Raw genomic sequence first — 22,311 nt, 5'->3', positions numbered from 1 at the left:
CAACGACAGAAAATGGCCAGGAGAACTGGTCCATGGTTGGACGATTAAAAGTTTTACACAAACAGAAAAACTGAAAGAATTTTACAGTGAAAGGCTGTATGTATTCTACTTAAATTGACTGTAAATATTTTACTATATTCTATACACAGTTCACATTTTTAAATAACATATTTCACGAGGAATGTAATTCATTGTTAGAGAACAGGCCTTGCATGTGTGAGTTGCTGGCTTCCATCCCTAGTACTCTAAACAAACAAAATAATTTAGTTCTTGGGTTTAGTTTCTGACACTAAAAAAAAAAAAGCACGGTCAAATTTAATTGCATATATTACCTTCACCCCTTTCTTAAAGAGTCATGATTTACAAAATTCCTGAGAGTTGAGTTTTAGGCATCTAGTAATTAAACACTAATCCCTCCACCAGTGTCTACTTCCTTCTATCATCTTCTCTTTAAAAGAGACTCAGCAGGACACATGACAAATTAGGGTTGGTTTTTTTAAAAAAAAGTACTTAAAAGTAAAAGTAAAATACAATGTATTTTAAAAAATAGACTACATAATTATAAAGTGTAACAAACTTTAAAATGGATGTAAGTTTGAGAAAACTTAATTTTGATTTTCAACAAGACCTATTTTGTTTGGTTGTTTTTGGGCCACACCTGGTGATGCTCAGGGCTTACTCTGTAGACAGGGATCTGTCCTGGTGGGTCTTGGGATGCCAAATTTGGGTTGGCTGTGTGCAAGACAAGTACCCTCCTTACTGTACTATCTTTCTGGACTTCTAGAGACACTTAAAAAATTGTGACTATGTGTACTGTGCCTTTTTAGGCATGATGTCTAGCTCAGTTTAATTTAGACAGAAATGTTCTGAATGTTAAATGTTTTTTGTATAAATCTCCTGGCTTGGGTTTTCTGGGAAATTTTATGTAGAGTGAAATTTTTTTTAGACACTGCTAATGTCATTAAGCTATAGGAATCTGGCCAGTTTTTTTTTCTTTTTTTTTGGTTTTTGGGTCACACCCGGCAATGCATAGGGGTTACTCCTGGCTTATGCACTCAGAAATTGCTCCTGGTGGTGCTCGGGGGACCATATGGGATGCTGGGAATTGAACCCGGGTCGGCTGCATGCAAGGCAAACGCCCTACCCACTGTGCTATTGCTCCAGCCCCGTGGCCAGTGTTTTTAATCAAATCTACTATTGGGCTGGAGAGATTAAGGAGTTTGCCTTAAATTTGGCTCATCCTGGTTCAAATCCTGGCACTAGGGGCCGGAGCGATAGCACAGCGGGTAGGGTGTTTGCCTTGCACGCAGCCGACCCGGGTTCGATCCCTGGCATCCCATATGGTCCCCCAAGCACCGCCAGGAGTAATTCCTGAGTGCAAAGCCAGGAGTAACCCCTGAGCATCACTGGGTGTGACCCAAAAAGCAAAAAAAAAAAAAAAAAAATCCTGGCACTAAATATTGGTCCCCCAAGCACCATCATGAGTCACTCTTTTATTTGTTTGGTTTAGAGCCACATGGCAATGCTCAGGGCTTATTCCTGGCTCTGCATTCAGGGATTACTCCTGATGAGCTCAGGGGATCATATGAAGTGCTTGGGATTGGACCTGGGTCGGCTGCGTTCAAAACAAGCATCCTAACCACTTTACTATACCTCAGGCTCCAGAAGTGACTTTTGAATATAGAACTATGAATAGTTTCTCGGTACTATCAGGTGTGGCCCCAAAATCAAATCCAAGCTAACAACAACAACAACATTTTTTTTTATAAAGTAGTTAACAATTTTTGATTACATTTAATACTCAAACACCAGTCCCACAACCATTACACATTCCCACCACCATATTTTGGATGTTTCCATCCTGAACCCCAACCCCTGTCCCAAATAATGTATTTTGTATTTTTTGTTATGAAAAACTGCTGAAAATGCTGCAAAAAAGTATTCTTAGAGGAAAGAGTGTGAAGATTGTTGTATTTCACCCAGGGGCCATTAAACCCTTTTATAAGAGATCACTAACATGTTGTTAAAGTTTGAACCTTGTGTGCTTTTTTATATATATTTGTAAAAAATGTATATTTTCCTTTAAGTTTGGTTGCCTATTACTTTGAACCCCATCAAAAGTGGTGCAGTACTTTTGGAGTATAGGTAGGGTGTGTCCTATGAAGTGTCTAGGACTAGGTTCACTGTGGGTGAGGCTTGGCCCGAGTACGTGGAGAGCAGCCGTGAGCATGGCAGCAGTTGAGTCCTGGAGGTTTTTGGCTGCTGGGGCTGGGTCTTTAGGGGCAGGGAGGGCTCTCACCTGTCCCACTCTGGGGCGTCCCGCGTGAAACAGCCTGGTGCGGGGTCCAGCGGCATGGTTATGGCGAGCATCAAGTTATGTTCCCTTCTGGGAGAGAAGGACTTGCAATCTGCAACAACCAAATTTTTGAAAAGAACTTTTGTTTTTGTTTTGTGGTCACACCTGGCAGTATTCAAGGGCTTCTGACTCTGCACTCAGGAGTCATTCCTGGTGTGCTGAACTGTATGGGGTGCCAGGGATCGAATTTGGGTTGGCCACATGTAAGGCAAGCACCCTACCTGCTCTACTTGCTCTGACCCCTAAAGAAATTTTGTTAAAAGTGTTGTAGTAGGGGCTGGAGCGATAGCACAGCGGGTAGGGCGTTTGCCTTGCACGCGGCCGACCCGGGTTCGATCCCCAGCATCCCATATGGTCCCCTGAGCACCGCCAGGAGTAACTCCTGAGTGCAAAGCCAGGAGTAACCCCTGTGCATCGCCGGGTGAGACCCAAAAAGCAAAAAAAAAAAAAAAAAAAAAAAAAAAAAAGTGTTGTAGTAGAGTGGACCGGAGCAATAGTACAGTGGATAGGGTGCTTGTCTTGTATGTGGCCAACCTGGGTTTGATCCTCGGGATCCCTTATGGTCCCCGAATACCACTGGGAATGATTCCTGAGTGCAGATTCAGGAGTAAGCCCTGAGCACCCTGGGTGTGCCCACCCTACACCCCCAAAAAAAGTTGCAGTAAAAGATGTGAATACCATCAGAAACTGGCTTCCCCATGTGGCTCACAAATTGTTATAGATCACCTGACTTTTGGTTATCTCGCCTCAAGTATTGTAAGTTACTTGTTGGGAAGGGGAGCAAGGGAAGTAGCCATAAGAGAAGGCTCAACCCACCTCAGTCTTCCAGGGACTGAGGTTTGCTTAGGACTGATAAAGTCTGTGATAAGCTTCTATGCAACATGGATGCTAACATCACACACAAAAATCTTTTATTATTACCAGTCATTGGGACAACTGAATAAATATTCAGGTCTCCTTATGTGGAAGCAAGAATTAATAAAAATATTTAAATTGTAATATTAAAGAGATAATTTCATTTCATTATCTATTGATAGGTGGCAATTGTACTCCGAAGACTGAGGGAGCTACAGCTTCAAGAAGTGACTTTGCGTCAGGAAAGCAAGCGTCCTAGCCCACGGAAGCCCTCTTCTGAACCCCTTTTGCCTCTGGATGAAGAAGCTGTGGATATGGACTATGGTGACATGGCTGCAGTAGATGGAGTGGATGGAGACCATGAAGTTTCTGGAGATGTGGAGCTCTCCTTTCATCTGGATTCAAGCCACAAGACTAGTAGCAGAGTGAACTCAGCAATCAAACCTGAGGAAGGAGGGTTGAGGAAAAGCAAGTTGGCAAAGCAGGGTGACAGAGAAAGCTTTAGAAAAGCTAAACAAAAGTTAGGTTTTTCATCTTCTGATCCAGATCGAGTATTTGTTGAATTATCTAATAGCAGCTGGTCAGAAATGTCCCCCTGGGTGATTGGCACCAATTATACCCTTTTTCCTATGACTCCTGCTATTGAGCAGCGACTTATTCTCCAGTATTTGACTCCCCTCGGAGAATATCAGGAGGTAAGCTTATCGGGGGAATGTTGTGCTTAGTTCTGGGGTATCTTACGGTAGCATTCTGTACATTGATTGTTTTTTGCTCTATTACTGAAAATTTTTTTGTCCCAAATTAGTACAGTCTTATGCAGTCACTTTTTTTTTTTTTGGCTTTTTGGGTCATACCAAGCGATGCTCAGGGGTCACTCCTGGCTCTGCACTCAGGAATTACCCCTGGCCGTGCTCAGGGGACCATATGGGATGCTGGGAACCGAACCCGGGTCGGCCACGTGCAAGGCAAATGCCCTACCCGCTGTGCTATCACTCCAGCCCCTATGCAGGTCACCTCTGATAAGGCCTGTTTCATCAGTATATTTATGCTTATCTTCTTAAAGGTATGCAGTGGATGAGGTACTTGGTACATTTTCTGTCTTCCTAATGGAATAGGAAATTCTTTGAAATAAAGTTAGATATTCAGACTGTTTTGGTCTTGATTTCAGTTACTTCCCATATTCATGCAACTTGGATCACGGGAGCTGATGATGTTCTATATTGACCTGAAACAGACCAATGATGTCCTGCTGACATTTGAAGCACTTAAGGTAAAGTTACTAAAAATAGCTCACAGCATTTTATTGACAATTATGCTGATGTAATTTGGTATATACCATCTCTATGTATGTGTCAACAATAGTAATAAACAAAAGTTTTGCTTTTCTTTCTTTTTTGTTTTTGGGCCACATCTGGCATTGCTTGAGAGTTACTCCTGGCTTTGTGCTTGTGTATTGCTCTTGGTAGTGCATGCGCGCTCACATGTGTGCGCATATGTGTATGTGTATGTGTGTGTGTGTGTTTTGTGTGTGCACGTGTGTGTGTGTATGTGTTTGTGCGTGTGTGTGTATGTGTATGGTACCATTTGTGGTGCCTGGAAACAAATTGAGGCTTACTTCATGCCAGGTATGAACTCATCCTGTTGAGTGATCCCTCCAGCCTCAGACACAATTCTTGATTGTCCAGAGCTGTCTTGTCTAATAGAACTCTGGTGGTGGATATGTTCTATATGTTAATCAGTTCAGTAGCTGCTAATCACTGGTGAGCACTTAAAATGTTGTTAAGTGTTCCAAAGACATGGAAATTTTTTTGGGGGGTGGTAGTGAGGATTTGGGCCATGCCCAGGCTTGTGGTGTTTGGGAATTATGTGGTACCAGAGTCAGCTGTATGAACTGGAATCAGCTGTATGCAAGGCAAGTGCCTTAACTCCTGTACTGTCTCTCCTAAGGCACTGAAAACTTTTTGTGTTTTGGGGCCACACCTCGTGATGCTCAGGGATTACTCCCAAGTTTGTGCTCACTCCTAGGGGTGATTGTGAGACCATATGTGATAATGGGAATTGAACTGGGGTCATCTGTGTGCAAGGCAAGTACTCTATCTTTTTTTTTTTTTTTTTTTTGGCTTTTTGGGTCACACCTGGCTAAGCTCAGGAATTGTTACTCCTGGCTCTACACTAAGGATTTACTCCTGGCAGTGCTCAGGGGACCATATGGGATGCCAGGGATCGAACCCAGGTCAGCTGCATGCAAGGCAAACAACCCTACCCTCGGTGCTATCGCTCCCTCCCCATGTACTCTATCCTTTGTACTATCTCCATGACCCTGGTTTTGCTAATGGTAAACCTCAGTGGTTGTAACACCTTCAGTAGATGCCTGAAACAACAAAAGGTACTGGATTCCATATATATTTTTTCCCTAATGCGTGTGCATTTCCTAACTATAAATATCTTTGCTAAACAATAATAATAGAACAATTTTGCTACAGTAAAACTTAGGTGAATGTGGGTTATATATTTTCCTCTCAGTATATCTTATTATGCATAATATTTTTGTTTTGTTTTTGGGCCACACCTAACTCAGGGCTTACGCCTGAGTGGGGTTTGGTTTTTGGACCACACCCAGCAGAGCTCAGAGCTTTCTCTTAGCTCTGCACTCAGGTACCACTCCTGGTAGGGCTCAGGACCATATGGGGTTCTGGGGATTGATCCTGGATCAGCTGTGTGTAAGGCAAGTGCCCTGCCCTCTGTAAACAGTGTTTTTGGAATGCAGTTGACCATGAGTAACTGGAACCATGGAAAGTTAAAACCATAGATAAGGGAGTGGTGTATCTATATTTGCAAATTGGTTCTCTCTCTCTCTCTCTCTCTCTGTCTTTCCCTCCCTCCTCCCCCTCGATCTCCTCACCTCTCTCCCTCTCTTCCTCTTATCCTCTCCCCCTCTCCACTTCTCCCCCTGCCTCCTTCTCTCCCTCTCCCCCTCTCTACTTCTTCTCTCCCTCTACTCTCTCTTTTTTTGTTTTGTTTTGTTTTTGACTTGCACCCAGCAGTGATCAGGTGCTACAACTGGCTATTCTTAGGGACCTTGTGGTGCTAGAGGGTTGAACCAGGGGTTGAATGGAACTTTCTCTCTAGTTCCAGTTCTGTTCTCTTGTCTGTACCTTTTGCCTTTGTCGGCACTTAAAAGAAACCTTGGCCTCAGAAGCAGTAGGGGGAGCTCTAGCTTTCCTGTGGTCCTTTGCACATTGGTCTGGGTTTAGTCATCAAGCAGTCTGCTGCTTGCATTGCATTCCATACCCTGGAAGTGCTCACAAGGTCAGAGATGTGGCCAGGTCATACATCTTGCATGTATGAAGTTCTGGATTCAATTTCTGACTTTACATGCCCTGTCACCCATCAACCAACACTTCTAGGAGTGTCTTTGATGGTCCTGCATTACATATGGAATGGCCTTAGTGACTCTTGAGCACTGATAGGAATGCCATTGCCCTCAAACACATTCCTTTCAGGGGTCAGGAAGATAGTACAGAGTAATAGGGTGCTTGCCTTGCACACAACCAACCATGTTTGATTCCTGGCATCCCATATGGTCTCCTGGCATCCCATGTGGTCTCCTGATCTCTCTAGTAGTGAAGTCCAAGTGCCAAAGCCAGGAGTAATCCCTGAGCTCAGCTAGATGTGGCGCAAAATCGAAACTCCACTTCCACCCTGCCAGAAAAATACCCATCCCTCCCAGTTGCCCAGGGGATGGCAGGTACCTGGAGAGACTCATGGTTAATTGAGTATGAAATTAACAAAACTTGGAAGATAAACTTTTAAACGCCTGAAGTGATTAGTTCTAAAACTTTTTATAATTTATTTTTTTATTGAATCACCATGAGATACAGTTACAAAGCTTTCATGTATGAGTTTCGGCCACAATGATCAAATACTCATCCCTTCACCAGTGCACATCTTCCACCACCAAAATCCCCAATTTTTCTCCCATATCAATCCCTCCCCTGCCTGTGTGGTAGACCATTTCCACAATACTCTCTCTACTTTGATTATATTCAATATTTTCACATCAGTTCCACCATTATTATTTGGAATTTTCCTACCACCATTCAAACCTGCCGAAAAGGCAATTCTAGACAATTTGTTTTGTATTGCTTGTTATGAATGGCATATAATGTCATGCAGCCGCAAGAGCGCTGTGCTGTCCTGGAATTCTAAAATTTTAATAATTAGGGTCTGGAGAGATCTCTGCAGTGAGCTGCTCAATTCTGAGATTCGTTTTTGTGTCTCTGGATCATGGCTATTTAGGAACTTAATAAGTAGCTGGGGGCAGTTCATGGTTGTCATCTCAGAGTCCCATCGGGGCTGGGGAAAGGAGAGGGACTGGCTCCTTTCCTATCCTGTGAGGCCTGGTGTTTGCCACTACTGCTCCCGCATACCTTGGCTTTTTGTTGAGTTCTGGAAGATGGCAGCCACTGGGATTCCTAGGGAGGAGGCGGAGGGACAGCACCTGCTCCTGTTTGGAGTAGCCTGACAAAAGTGACCTGTTGCAAAGTCTGGAGCAAGCTGCTTGGTGCTGAGATTTGTTTGTGTCTTTCAGTTTTTATAATTTTGTGAAAATTGTTTTTTGAGGATACTCTAAGAATTTAAGAGAACACATGGGCTGAGAGTGTGACTGTGGTTTCTGGGAAACACAGTGGTGCCCCAAACAGTTTTGGAAGCAACTCCTGAGTACCACGCCAGGAGTAGGAGTAGCGTCAGAATACCAAGCTCTGTGTGTGTGTGTGTGTGTGTGTGTGTGTGTGTGTGTGTGGTCATAACCAGTGTTGTTCAGGGGTTGCTTCTGACTGTGGTTTCTGGGAAACACAGTGGTGTCCCCAAACAGTTTTGGAAGCAACTCCTGAGTACCACGCCAGGAGTAGCATCAGAATACCAAGCTCTGTGTGTGTGTGTGTGTGTGTGTGTGTGTGTGTGTGTGTGTGTGTGTGTGTGTGGTCATGGTCATAACCAGTATTGTTCAGGGGTTGCTTCTGACTGTGGTTTCTGGGAAACACAGTGGTGCCCCAAACAGTTTTGGAAGCAACTCCTGAGTACCACGCCAGGAGTAGGAGTAGCATCAGAATACCAAGCTCTGTGTGTGTGTGTGTGTGTGTGTGTGTGTGTGGTCATGGTCATAACCAGTATTGTTCAGGGGTTGCTTCTGACTGTGGTTTCTGGGAAACACAGTGGTGCCCCAAACAGTTTTGGAAGCAACTCCTGAGTACCACGCCAGGAGTAGCGTCAGAATACCAAGCTGTGTGTGTGTGTGTGTGTGTGTGTGTGTGTGTGTGGTCATGGTCATAACCAGTATTGTTCAGGGGTTGCTTCTGACTGTGGTTTCTGGGAAACACAGTGGTGCCCCAAACAGTTTTGGAAGCAACTCCTGAGTACCACGCCAGGAGTAGCGTCAGAATACCAAGCTCTGTGTGTGTGTGTGTGTGTGTGGTCATAACCAGTGTTGTTCAGGGGTTGCTTCTGACTGCTGGCAGGACTGGGGGACCACATGGGCTGCTGGGAAATGTACCCATGTCGGCTGCATGCAAGGCAAGTGCTTTATCCACTGTACTATTTCTCTGGATCCCTTTTTTTTTTTTTTTTTTGATGATGAATCTGATCAGTAACTGAACTAAAGCTATAGTGTGGTGCTGATTGGAACTGATTATATTAGAATTAAAATGGGAGAATTATAATCCTTTAGGGAAACTATAATACAGTGATTGTAGCAATCATTTTCATTTTTCACTTTTGACCTTGTAAATTTTTGTGTTAGAAGGAAATGTTGTGGACTCTTAGCATTTTTTTTTTGTTTGTTTCCTTTAAGCAATATTGGTTTTACTTCTGTGTAAGGGAGTTGTCTGCTTTGAACATTTCTTACATTTAGCTTAATTTAACATCTTGTGAAGAGATTACGTGATTATTCTATATTGTTCCCACAGTAACACCATATTCTCTTTATTTAGCATCTAGCATCTCTTCTACTCCATAACAAGTTTGCCACAGAATTTGTTGCCCATGGGGGAGTACAGAAATTACTGGAAATTCCTCGTCCTTCTATGGCTGCAACTGGTGTGTCCATGTGCTTGTATTATCTCTCCTACAACCAGGATGCTATGGAAAGAGTAAGTTTAGTCATTTGAGTGTATGGGAATGGGATTGGCTGGGGGAATGTGGTAGCATATTTATAGAAGGTTTTTTGTTTGTTTCTTTGTTTTTTGCAATATTGGGAGTTGAACCCACGGCCACACATATGCACATTCTATCACTGAGCTGCATCCCAGACTCCAAAATAACTTACAGATAAGAAGAAAGAATAATATATTTTTAATGAAAGAAACAAATAACCTGAAAATTCAGTCTTCACTAGACATTCTGAACATGTTGTTTAGAAAAGATGCTGGTTTTTCTGACTGAATAAAAAAAATGTGAAATGGAATCAGGGAATTTTATTTTTTGCTTTTATTGCATTAGGATTTGATTGTAGATTTGTTTTCAGATGTTCTACAGGGGAATTTTATTTCGTGTATTTTAGTTAGTTTTTTATCGAAGACTAACTTTTTTTTTTAGCTTTGTGTATGCTAACAAATAGTTTGTATTAGAGACAGTAAAATCACTCTAGGAGTCTCAGGGCTTCATGGGTTTTCCATTTTGTTTTTCTGCTTTCCCTTAATACTTTTAAACTTACCCAAAACATTAACCCATAAATCAAAGTGCCTAAATAAAAAAAAAAAATTAAGATTTTAATTTAGTCATTTTAGAAAGTATAGGTAATGGTTCTCTAGACCCCAGCTTTTTGTTCTGTTTGCTTTGGGGGCATATATCCTGCAGTGCTTAAGGGCCACTCTAGATTCCATGCCTAGTGATTGCTCCTGGCATACTTCTGGGAAACCATGTTGTGCCAGAGATTGAACTTGGCCCTCTTACATGCAAAAACATGTGCTTAGTCTGTTGAGCTCTCACTCTGGTTCTAGACTCTTGCTTCTTAAACTATAGGTCATAACACCATATGGGGTTGCTTAGCCTAATGTGAGATGGAGGGGTCCTGAAAATATCCTAAAAAACTTGTTTTTACATAAATGTCTGATTTATAATCAGTGTTTTATTTATATACCTGTTTTATGGGTTATATAAAAATTTCTCAGGCAAAATGTGCTATATGTAGGAAAAGTCTTAGAAGTACCCTAGGTATTCGTATGGAAATTATTATTTCTGTATTTGGACACTTTTTTTCGGGTACTTAGTCCCCATGATACAGATTTTCCAGGAAAGTGACGTTGGTAAGTTCACTTTGACTGCATCTTTACTAATACTAGCACTGTTTGTCCCATTGCTCATCATTTGCTCGGGCGGGCACCAGTAACGTCTCTATTGTGAGACTTGTTATTACTGATTTTGGCATATCGAATATGCCACTGGTAGATTGCCAGGCTCCGCGATGCAGATGGATACTCTCAGTAGCTTGCTGGGCTCTCCGAGAGGGACGGAGGAATCAAACCCAGATTGGCCGCAAGGCAAACGCTCTACCTGCTGTGCTATCGCTCCAGCCTGATTTAGTTTCATTTTGGAATTTTTTGTTTTTGTTTTGGGGGAATGCACTCCCACTGACACTCAAGGGTCCATGCAGTCCTGAGAATTGAATCCAGGGCTTCTATAAGTGAAGCATGCATTCTAGTCTTTAGCCATCTTTATCTTCCCAATAAAATTACTGTTTCAATTTTAATTATTTTCCTTCTTGAGATCAACATTTAGCTCCTCAGAATTACTTAGGGTTATGAGCTACTCCTGGTGATACTCAGCCACCCTGGCCAAAAAGTTTAATGCTTGGGCCCAGTGATGAAGCATTGGTTGGCTCAGCAGTACTTAAGTATCTTCTGGTTCCCAAGGGAATGTAGTCTTTTTTGAATAACAAACCTGGGGAATAATTTAAAAGACTTCATGATCCGATCCCTGGAAGACATCAAAATGAATTAATCTCTGTGAATGAATTCTAAAATTAGGGTCTAGAGTTCATCAGAAAGTTCAGCCACTTCTATCGTACCGAAGAAGTCCCTTAGCCTCTGTGAGCCTTTTCCCTTGTGTGTTACATATAAATCGTAGAATCTATATAACAGTTTTGTGAACATAGTATGTAAATATTTAACATTTACTAAAGTTTAGGTTAATTTTAATATTTACCTAATCTTAAGTTGACTTGTAAACTCAGATTGACTTGTAAAAGAGTGATCATTGTATTCTTCAAAGATAAGTATGTACACTGGTAAATTTTTCAGAGTCCTTTACTTTTTTTTTCCCGCAGGTTTGCATGCATCCCCACAATGTTCTGTCTGATGTGGTGAACTATACCTTGTGGTTAATGGAATGTTCTCATGCCTCAGGATGCTGCCATGCTACCATGTTTTTCTCAATCTGCTTCTCCTTTCGAGCTGTGCTGGAGCTCTTTGACCGATATGATGGTCTTCGTCGTCTAGTGAACTTGGTGAGATTTTTTTTTCAATGACTTCTTTGCACAGAGTTTATCTTGACTGCCCTTCAGAAACCTCTGATTGGAGGAACTTTGGAGGATCAGTGTACTTGAAAATTGCTCTTAGATGATAAAATCTTTTTTCTCCCTTAACTCAGAAGTTTCTCTTAAGCAATTAGAGGTGTCATTGTGGACTTGATAGTAATCCTGTAGGGTGAATTGCTTTCAATAATCTTGGTCTTTCTGAAAGCAAGTTTTGCATTTGTTTTCATGATTTAAAGCTATATAGTTTTCCAGTATGAGTTTACTGTTTTGCATTTGTATGACTACTCTTTTTTATTATGTTCTTGCAGTTCTTGATAACATTTTCCTCCTTTAACTGTTTTCTTCATTTTTCTCTGTTGATTCCCCCACTTTCACCTGTTTTACCCTTTTCTTTTGCCTCTTTCTTAATAGATAAGTACTTTGGAGATTCTAAATTTGGAAGATCAGGGTGCACTTCTGAGTGATGATGAAATATTTGCTAGCCGTCAAACTGGGAAACATACCTGCATGGCCTTGCGCAAGTACTTTGAAGCTCATCTGGCCATTAAGTTGGAACAAGTGAAGCAGTCACTTCAGAGGACTGAGGGGGGTATTCTTGTTCATCCTCAACCCCCATATAAGGTGAGAGAAGCTTGTCTTAGCATCTTAGGTCTAAACTCATTGCAGATCAGTGGAGTCTATTTAGGATAGATATTGTTGGGTTTATTTCTCCTGTAAGAAGATATAAGTTACTTAAAAATTAATATAGGAGGTGAAGTTTAAGGACTTGCTCCCAGTTGTACATTGCTATCTATATGTGATAGTAGAATTAAGGAATTGTATGTATGAAAGTTTTTTGGTTTTGGGGACAGAACTGGCATTGCTCAGGGCTCTGTACTCAGGGATTGCTACTGGCGGTGTTAAGGACCATAAGTGGTGCCAGGCATTGAACCCCTATTGGCCACATGCAAGGCAAGCATCCTACCTGCTGTGTTATCTCTCTAACCTAAAGATTATATGTTTATAAAAATCATAGATTTAAAACAGGTTTTTTTGTTTGTTTGTTTTTGTCTTTTGGACCACATCCAGCATTGCTCAGTGTGGCCTGGTGGCCTTGAGGGGGACTATATGGAGTACTGGGGATTGAACTTGGGTCAGAGCCACATGCAAGACAAGTCCCTACCTACTGAACTATTGCTCTGGCTCCAGAAACCAGGTTTTTTAAAAATTTTATTTATTTATTTTTTTATTAGTGAATCATTGTGAGGTACAGTTGCAGGCTTACGAACTTTGGTGCTTGCGTCAGAAACCAGTTTTTTAATTGTGAAATAAGAACACCAACAAATTGAACATATTTATGAGGCAAAATATATTTTAAACCATTATAGATAAAAGATTAAGCGTTCATACTTTATTTTACTACATGGGCTACTGACACAAGAATTGTGATATTTGAAAGCTGTTATTATTTAACTTTATTTAAATCTTTGACTTGTGAATAGGGCTGGAGAAATTGGTAGGCTGATGATAATTTTTAATTGATGCATATCTCTCTTTATAGGCATGTTCATATACTCATGAACAAATTGTGGAGATGATGGAGTTTTTGATAGAATATGGCCCAGCACAGCTATATTGGGAACCAGCTGAAGTCTTCCTCAAACTCTCTTGTGTCCAGTTGTTGTTGCAGCTTATTTCTATTGCTTGTAATTGGAAGACCTATTATGCAAGGTAGGAATAGAGATTTCCAATGAAATTAAATTCTGCTTTTTTTTGCTGCAGTTAATGTTGTTGTGCATATGGTACATTTAACAAATATTTCTTGAATGGAATTGAAACTTAGAACTTGAATCTGAGAAACTAAATAAATCATGGTAATTTGGGGGAGAGGTTACTTGGGCCACACATGGCTATGCTTAGACACTTCTTGCTTTGAGAAGGGAAACTTAGGAGGTTCTGAGGATCAGACCAGGTCTTTGGAGTGCAAGGCCAGTGTCTTCTGGACTCTCTCTGACCGTTTTTTTTTTTTTTTTTTGTCATGAAGCGATAGCACAGCAGTAGGGCATTTGCCTTGCATTTGCCTTGCACGCCCCAACCTGGGTTCGATTCCTCTGTCCCTCTCGGAGAGCCCGGCAAGCTACTGATAGTATCTTGCCCACACGGCAGAGCCTGGCAAGCTACTCGTGGCGTATTCAATATGCCAAAAACAGTAACAAGTCTCACAATAAAGACGTTACTGGTGCCCGCTCAAGCAAATCGTTGAGGAACGGGATGATAGTGATAGTGATGTGGTACCAGGGATCTAATCCTGGGCCTTACACCCAGGTAAAGTGCTCTCTACCTTTGATCTATACCCTTGGTTTGATAATAGCAATTTTAATTTGCTTTTATTTATAGTTTTAGTAATTACAAATGCTTCACTCTAAATAAAAATCATTATCAATACTCTTAAAGAAGTTACATAATAAATATTGCTACAGCTGCTGCAGTGGAGTTGAAGTCCTGTCTCCAGACTAGAGTTTAATAATTGGTACTTAAACTTATATTTTTTCACATAAAGCTTAAATTTTACATAAATCTTAAGATATTTTGCAATTCAGTTAAAACAATTACAGAGGAGAGCTGGTTGAGGCACAGAAAAGGAGAGCTGAAAGAATTCAGAGATTGGAAGGCTTTATTTGGGTACGTTGTAAAAAGTTAAAACTAGGGGCTGGAATGATAGCGGTAGGGCGTTTGCCTTGCACTCGGCCGACCCAGGTTCGATTCCCAGCATCCCATATGGTCCCCCGAGCACTGCCAGGGGTAATTCCTGAGTGCATGAGCCAGGAGTAACCCCTGTGCATTGCCAGGTGTGACCCAAAAAACCAAAAAAAAAAAAAAATTAAAACTATATATATTTTTTGTTTGTTTTGTTTTTGGGCCACACCAAGTAGAGCTCAGGAGTTACTCTTGGCCCTGCAGTCAGAAATCATTCCTGGAGGGTTCGGGGACTATATGGGATGATGGGGATTGAACCCAGGTCAGCCTTCTGCAAGGCAAACCTGTTGTACTACCTCTGCAGCCCCTAAAACTAGTTTCAATAAGGTGGAGTCTGAAGTGACTAGTTAGTAACATTGGTTATTGACTTTCACTGCTACAGAGCTGAGAAATTTTTATTTTAATTTCTTTTTTTCAGTTTTGGGCCACACTGGGTTGTATTCAGAGTTTACTCCTGGCTCTGCACTCGGATCACTCCAAGTGGGCTTTTAACTCCAGTTTGATTTAGAATATTGAAGTAGGTTATTGTATTTATTTGGAAACTTTGCTTGAAAATGGATAAAATCTTCAGATACTTAGGAAGATTATAAATCCATTTTACTTTTTGGGTTTTCGGCTATACCCAGTGGTGCTTAAGGATTACTCCTGGTGGGATTTAGGGGACCATACATGTTGCCAGGGATCAAACCTGGGTCGTCATGTGCGAGTAAACACCCTACTGGCTGTACTATTACTCCAGCCCTTACTTTTTTTTTCCCTTTTTGGGTCACAGCCAGCGGTGTACAGGGGTTATTCCTGGCTTTGCACTCAGGAATTACTACTGCCAGTGCTGTGGAGGATCATATGGGATGCTGGGAATCGAACCAGGGTTGGCTGCATGCAAGGCAAATGTACTACTTGATGTACTATTACTCCAGCCCCTATCCTTTGTTTTTAATGTTACTGTTTGATAGAAGAATATTCCATCTCTTCCCCCCCACCCCCCCCCCCGGGAACTTGGGGAGGAGTTTAGGCCACATAATTGGGATATATTCCTGATGGTTCTTGAGGGGCTGCTGTATAGTGCCAATGATGGAGCCCAGGTTGGCTGCATGTAAGAAAAGCACTTTAACTCACGAATATTTCTCTGTCCTGATATGTCCATGCTTTTTGAAAGAAGATTCAGGATGCTTTATGAATAATTTATTGCTTCCAGGGATAGGAACACAGCCACACAGGTAGTAGTTCTGATCCATTTTATGTTTTGTTTTGTTATTTTTTCTTAAAGCTGTTGTTTCTTGTTACTTTCTCCTCATTAATTCTTCTTTCTGTCCAGGAATGACACTGTACGCTTTGCTTTGGATGTCCTAGCAATTCTCACTGTTGTGCCAAAAATCCAGCTCCAGTTGGCAGAATCAGTGGATGTGCTAGATGAGGCTGGCTCCACTGTCTCCACTGTAGGTAGGTTATGCTTTGCTATTTTTGTTGTTACTTCACCTGGATTATTTCTCTGTACTATCTTATTTATTTTATTTTTCTCTTTTTTTGGTCACACCCAGCGATGCAGAGGGGTTACACCTGACTCTGCACTCAGCAATTAATCCTGAGTGCTCAGGGTATTGAACCTGGGTGGGCTGCGTGCAAGGCAAACTTCCTATTGCTCTATTATCACTCTGGCCCCTCTTTGCTATTTTAGTCTAGTTAATTACCTAATTATTATTATTATTATTATTATTTTGCTTTTTGGGTCACACCTGGCGATGCACAGGGGTTACTCCTGGCTCTGCACTCAGGAATTATCCCTGGCGGTGCTCAGGGGACCATATGGGATGCTGGGAATTGAACCCAGGTCAGCCACGTGCAAGGCAAACGCCCTACCCGCTGTACTATCGCTCCAGCCCCCAGTTTACTTACTTAATTTTATAATACACAAAATAAGGTACTAGAGGGAACGGTACTTTGTTCTTTGTTAAATACAGTTTCACATAAGGGAGTGGTATTTGTTAACTCATGTATTTTGAGTTCTACAGGCATTTTTGTTTTAGAGTACCTATATGTTCCTGAAAACCTTGTATCCTGGGGAGTTGTATGCAAAATATAGTTTTATAGGGGAAAGGGTTGGGGCATATAGTACAAAATTTAAGCATCTTTGTAGCCTGTACCCTAACAAGATAGGTCATTGTCAGATACCTTAGAATAGATACAAAAAGCTAGAAAAAATTGTTTCAAAAAGGAAAGTACACTTAAAAATTTACTTAATTCTTAAGAGTGGACGAGAGCTGCTGCTAAGATTAGCATAGAAAGAAGTGTGACTGGCTGTGTAGTCCTTCTACTCTATAGAGAAACTCAAGGCACAAACATATCTTTTTAACTGGTTTATGTGTAACAAAAAGGGTTTCTACTCCTGTAGCAGGATGCCTGAGGCTTTTTTCTGCTGAAGGTTTTAATTTACTCCCACTGTTTTTTTTAATTAGGTTAAATTCCTTATAAGCCTCAATTACTTCATACAATACTGACATTACTCCCCTTCTTAACAGTTGCATTAGTGTATGTTAAAGATACATTATATTAAAACTAATTGTAATTAGTTTTGTAATGCAAATGCTTGTACTTAAAAAAAAAGTCATAGTCCTAAGTGGAACAAAATCAATAGAACTTTTGACTTAAAACAGTTGTTGAAATTGACCATTTTCTTTTTTTAACCCCCAATAGGTATCAGCATTATTTTGGGAGTGGCTGAGGGTGAGTTCTTTATCCATGATGCTGAAATTCAGAAGTCAGCACTTCAGATTATCATCAATTGTGTGTGTGGCCCAGATAACCGAATTTCCAGTATTGGCAAATTTATCTCTGGAACACCTCGAAGAAAGCTGCCGCAGACTCCCAAAAGCAGTGAACATACCCTGGCAAAGATGTGGAATGTCGTTCAGTCCAATAATGGTATCAAGGTGCTCCTGTCTTTATTGTCCATCAAGATGCCCATCACAGATGCAGATCAGATCCGAGCTTTGGCCTGCAAAGCTCTAGTGGGCCTTTCTCGTAGTAGCACTGTCCGGCAGATCATCAGCAAACTGCCTCTTTTCAGTAGCTGCCAGATACAGCAGCTGATGAAGGAGCCTGTGCTACAGGACAAACGCAGTGACCATGTCAAGTTCTGCAAGTACGCTGCTGAGCTCATTGAACGGGTATCAGGAAAGCCACTTCTCATTGGCACTGATGTGTCCCTGGCAAGGCTGCAGAAGGCAGATGTTGTTGCCCAGTCAAGGATTTCCTTCCCTGAAAAAGAGCTGCTTTTGCTGATTCGAAACCATCTCATTTCAAAAGGGCTTGGGGAGACAGCAACTGTGTTGACAAAAGAGGCTGACCTGCCCATGACTGCTGCTTCCCATTCCTCTGCCTTCACCCCAGTTACTGCTGCTGCTTCTCCTGTGTCTCTTCCCCGAACCCCTCGAATTGCCAATGGCATTGCGACTCGACTGGGCAGCCATGCTGCTGTGGGTGCCTCTGCTCCTCCTGCCTCCACTGCCCATCCTCAACCACGGCCCCCACAGAGTTCACTAGCTCTGCCTGGCCCATCTTACGCAGGCAATTCTCCTTTGATTGGTAGGATTAGTTTTATCAGAGAGAGGCCATCACCCTGCAATGGTAGGAAAATCAGAGTGTTGCGGCAGAAGTCGGACCATGGTGCTTACAGCCAAAGCCCAGCCATAAAAAAACAGCTGGACAGACATCTTCCTTCCCCACCTACGTTGGACAGTATCATCACAGAGTATCTTAGAGAACAGCATGCTCGTTGCAAGAACCCTGTTGCCACCTGTCCACCTTTCTCTCTCTTTACTCCTCACCAATGTCCTGAGCCAAAACAGAGGCGGCAAGCGCCAATAAACTTTACCTCAAGGCTAAATCGCAGGGCATCATTTCCAAAGTATGGAGGGGTGGATGGCGGATGCTTTGATAGGCACCTTATCTTTAGCAGGTAAGGAAAGGCTATCTCCTTTTGTGGGAATTGAAATAATTATTCTATTTAAATCAGTGTTTGATCAAAATAGACAGTATTTAGTTCAGAAAGCCATTAGTTGGTCTGAAATACTGATGATGGTGAGTTTGTGATGAGTAACGTGACTGTGCTGTCTTTTGTCAAAAATGGTTTCTCTATTCTTTTTTTTTTTTTTTGGTTTCTCTATTCTTAATACAAGTTTTATGCATCTGGAACTCAAGTAATATACTGAGCCTGGTTAGGTTATATCATTCTGTGCAGGCCTAAGTTGCCTGCTATTCTGATTATTACAATTATTTTTCCTTTGGGTGGTACAGAATGCAGGATCTCATTCTGTAAGTCCTATGCTCTGTAACTCTGCTAAAGCCCTAGTCTTACCCTATTACTTTTTAATTTTTTATTAAAATTTTTTAAATTGCATATCATTGAGCTAGACCATTATAAAGCTGTTCATGATTGAGTTTCAGTCATACAATGATCCAACACCCATCCTTTCATCAGTGTACATTTCTCATAACAAATGGGAGGGCCCCATTTCCCTCCCATCATCACCCAACTCCCACTCCTCACCCCCAGTCTTCTTCTATTTTTGTGCATTACGGTTTGCAATACAGGTACTAAGAGGTCATCATGTTTGTTCAGGACATTCATTATTTTTATTGGAACAGTATGGCTGGTGTAGCATTTTAACTGGGTGACAGCTTTGGGGTGTGGATGTGACTGCTGAGGCTTCTGGAAGTACAGGGAGGTGGTGGAGGTATGCCATCCCAACCCCGAGAAACTGGAGATTTCAGTCACAAAACCCACATACCCGAATTATCAGCAGATTTTGATTACATCTCGGTGAGGTCTGTCCTGAGACGGTGGAGTCAGGCCAGAGGCATGGAGGTACTTTTGGACTGTGGAAGCAAGCAGCTGCTGGGGGCTCTGCGTTGGGGGAGGGCTCCAGGCTGACCCCCCCAATTTACCCTGGTCCGCTCAGCCTTGCCTGGGTGTGGGATTAACTGTGACTTTTGATCTCTTTTGAGATTTATTTATGGGTCTCTGAAGCAAGACCAAAATATGACCTTGTATAGCTGAGCTGGGGAGGTGGGTTGTGGGAATGACTCCCACATAACTAACTTTTGGCTGTTTAATATTTCAGGAAATGTGGTCCCAAGTTGTTGGGTCTAGCCAGAGGCATAGCAGCAGTTTTGGGTTATCAGGAAGCCTGAAGGCACCATCAGGCTGCTGATGCACTTACCCCACAAACAGGTTGACCTGGTGGCACCATACCCCCCTATTTTTATTCTTTATTGATCTTAGATAAAGGTCATGTGATCACAGGGTGGTTTTTTTTTTTTTTTTTTTTTTGCTTTTTGGGTCACACCTGGCGATGCACAAGGGTTACTCCTGGCTCTGCACTCAGGAACTACCCCTGGCCGTGCTCAGGGGACCATATGGGATGCTGGGATTTGAACCCGGGTCGGCTGCGTGCAAGGCAAACGCCCTACCCGCTGTGCTATCTCTCCAGCCCTGTGATCACAGTTTTTAAATATGAAACTTTTTGTTTAAATGTGTAAGTGGAGAACCTTTTCTCTTATTTAAAGTGGAAATGAGAGTTTGATCCCCAGCTCTGGTTGGTGCCCTGAGAACCACAGGGAGTGAGATCCTAGCATTGCTTTAATAAACATTTTTGAATTACCAGTGGTCACTGTGATAGATTTTGAAGAAATGATTTGATTTTGTTTGTTTCATGTTTTGTTTTGAGGCCATACCTGGCAATGCTCAGGAGTTACTCTTGACTCTGCACTCAGGAATTACTCCTGGGGGTGCTCTGGGATGCCAGGGATTGATCCCAAATCTGCCCTCTCCCTACCTGTTGTATGCTAACCCCCTCCCATGATCCCAAACTATTTGAAGCACAAGAAACTAAATTGAAACATAAATGCTTTTTTTTTCTTTTATTTTTCTAGCTAAGTTTAAAGATATTTTGTTTGGAGTCCTCACACGTTCTCTGTCTCTGACTTTTTTGTTTTTTTGCTTAGGTTTCGTCCCATTTCAGTGTTTCGGGAAGCCAATGAAGATGAGAGTGGCTTTACTTGCTGTGCATTCTCAGCACGGGAGCGATTCTTGATGCTCGGTACCTGCACTGGGCAGTTAAAGCTCTACAATGTGTTTAGTGGACAGGAGGAGGCCAGCTATAACTGTCATAACTCGGCCATCACACACCTTGAGCCTTCCAGGGTGAGGGCTTTCAGCATTCTTCTAAGATGGGTTGGTTGGTAAATGATGTGGACTGGCTCGTTGACACTTGTATAATGCTCACTCAGACTTCCCACCACTCCCCCAACTATTTACTGTTTGCTCCTGTGAGTAAATTTGCAACTCTTGTTCTAAAGCCAGTTGTAGTAAGGGAGTGTGTGTGTATCAAAAACTGAGAAACACAGGGCCGGAGCGGTAGTATAGTGGGTAGGGCGCTTGCCTTGCATGCGGTCAACCTGCGTTCGATCCTCAGCATTCCATGTGATGCCCCGAGCACTGCCAGGAGTAATTCCTGAGTGCGGAGCCAGGAGTAACTCCTGAGTACTGCCGGGTGTGACCCAAAAAGCCATAAAAGGAAAAAACAAAGACCCTGAGAGATGTGACCATAAAAAAGTTTTATATTTGGGGGCCAGAGTGATAGTATAGTGGGTAGGGAGTTTGCCACCTGAGCCCACCTGGAATGACCCTTGATCCCTGAATGCAAAGCCAGGAGTAAGCTCTAAGCACTGCCAGGTGTGGCCCTATTAGAAGAAATTGTGAAAGTGTTCTGTAATATTTCTTTTTAGGGAAAAAATCTTTTTGTGATCCACTGGATCATAGTATATTAAGAGTACTGTTCTGTGAGTGGAATCGACCCCTTGTTTTTTTTTTTAAGGCTGGCAACAGGGGCCAGAGTAATAATAGTACAGCAGGTAGGGTGCTTGCCTTAAACATGGCTGATCCAGGATCAATCTTCGTTACTCCAGATGATCCCCTTAGCCTGCCAGGAGTGACCCTTTAGTGCAGTCAGGAGTAAGTCCTGAGTACCACTGAGTGTTGCCCCAAAATTTAAAAAAAAGCCACCAATTTTCTTGAGTGTAAAGGAGGTTCACCCTTTATAATAAAGAGTCTTATGCAATCTTTTTAAGCGCCTGCGGTGAGGGCTGGAGCTACAGTACAGCAAGTTGGGCATTTGACTTACATCTGACCCACCCGGTTTCAAACTCCAGCATCCCATTCAAACTGCAAGCACTGCCAGGAGTAATTTCTGAATGCAGAGCCAGGAGTAATCCTTGAGCATCACCAGATATGGCCCAAGAAGGAAAAAAAATAAAGCCCATCGTTATAAAATTTCACAGATACTTTCAATTGATTGGTGTTTCATATGCGGAAATCTGAGGCATATAGCCAAATACTAATGAGAAACATCTATGATGTAGCTTTGTGGTAGAGTACTTGCCTTACATGTATGAGGTCTTGGGTACAATCCCTGGCACCATCAAATAAAAAAAAAGTTGGAGAAAATACCAGGCAGGTGGCCCACAGGGCTGAAATTATGTCCAAATTGAATCTCTGATACTGCATGGTCCTCAGTCACCTCTGGATGTGGACCCCCATCCCCACAAAAAAGGAAAGAATTATTTTGATGTCTTACCATTTCCCCCCACCCCCTTACTTATGGAACTGTTACAGTATTTTATGTTTACCAGCTCAGGGAGATTAAATACTCTCTTTAACATTTAGGGACATTGCCGGTATAAGTACTTAAATCATAACAACTTATGACTATTTCTTAGTACCTGAGAATTCTTTTTGTCCAACAGTATTTTTTTTTTTTTCTTTATGGGTCAC

The 22,311-nt window shown here is 42.0% G+C and overlaps 1 protein-coding gene across 1 annotated transcript in view; it reads left to right on the top strand.

Annotated features, from left to right (window-relative positions):
- Positions 1-22,311, top strand: part of DCAF1 (DDB1 and CUL4 associated factor 1) — an 84,970-nt gene that overhangs the window by 36,986 nt on the left and 25,673 nt on the right. Inside the window, exons 7-15 of the mRNA XM_004615207.2 lie at positions 3,394-3,906; positions 4,380-4,481; positions 9,202-9,360; positions 11,535-11,714; positions 12,156-12,365; positions 13,285-13,454; positions 15,796-15,920; positions 17,172-18,435; positions 20,484-20,682. Of these exons, the coding sequence (XP_004615264.1) occupies positions 3,394-3,906; positions 4,380-4,481; positions 9,202-9,360; positions 11,535-11,714; positions 12,156-12,365; positions 13,285-13,454; positions 15,796-15,920; positions 17,172-18,435; positions 20,484-20,682 (2,922 nt within the window). The remainder of the gene's footprint in view (positions 1-3,393; positions 3,907-4,379; positions 4,482-9,201; positions 9,361-11,534; positions 11,715-12,155; positions 12,366-13,284; positions 13,455-15,795; positions 15,921-17,171; positions 18,436-20,483; positions 20,683-22,311) is intronic.

Source organism: Sorex araneus, chromosome 4, assembly GCF_027595985.1.
Source record: "Sorex araneus isolate mSorAra2 chromosome 4, mSorAra2.pri, whole genome shotgun sequence".
NCBI classification, from domain to species: Eukaryota; Metazoa; Chordata; class Mammalia; order Eulipotyphla; family Soricidae; genus Sorex; species Sorex araneus.
Note: the sequence above shows the minus strand (reverse complement) of the source record. Positions and strands in the feature narration are given on the sequence as shown.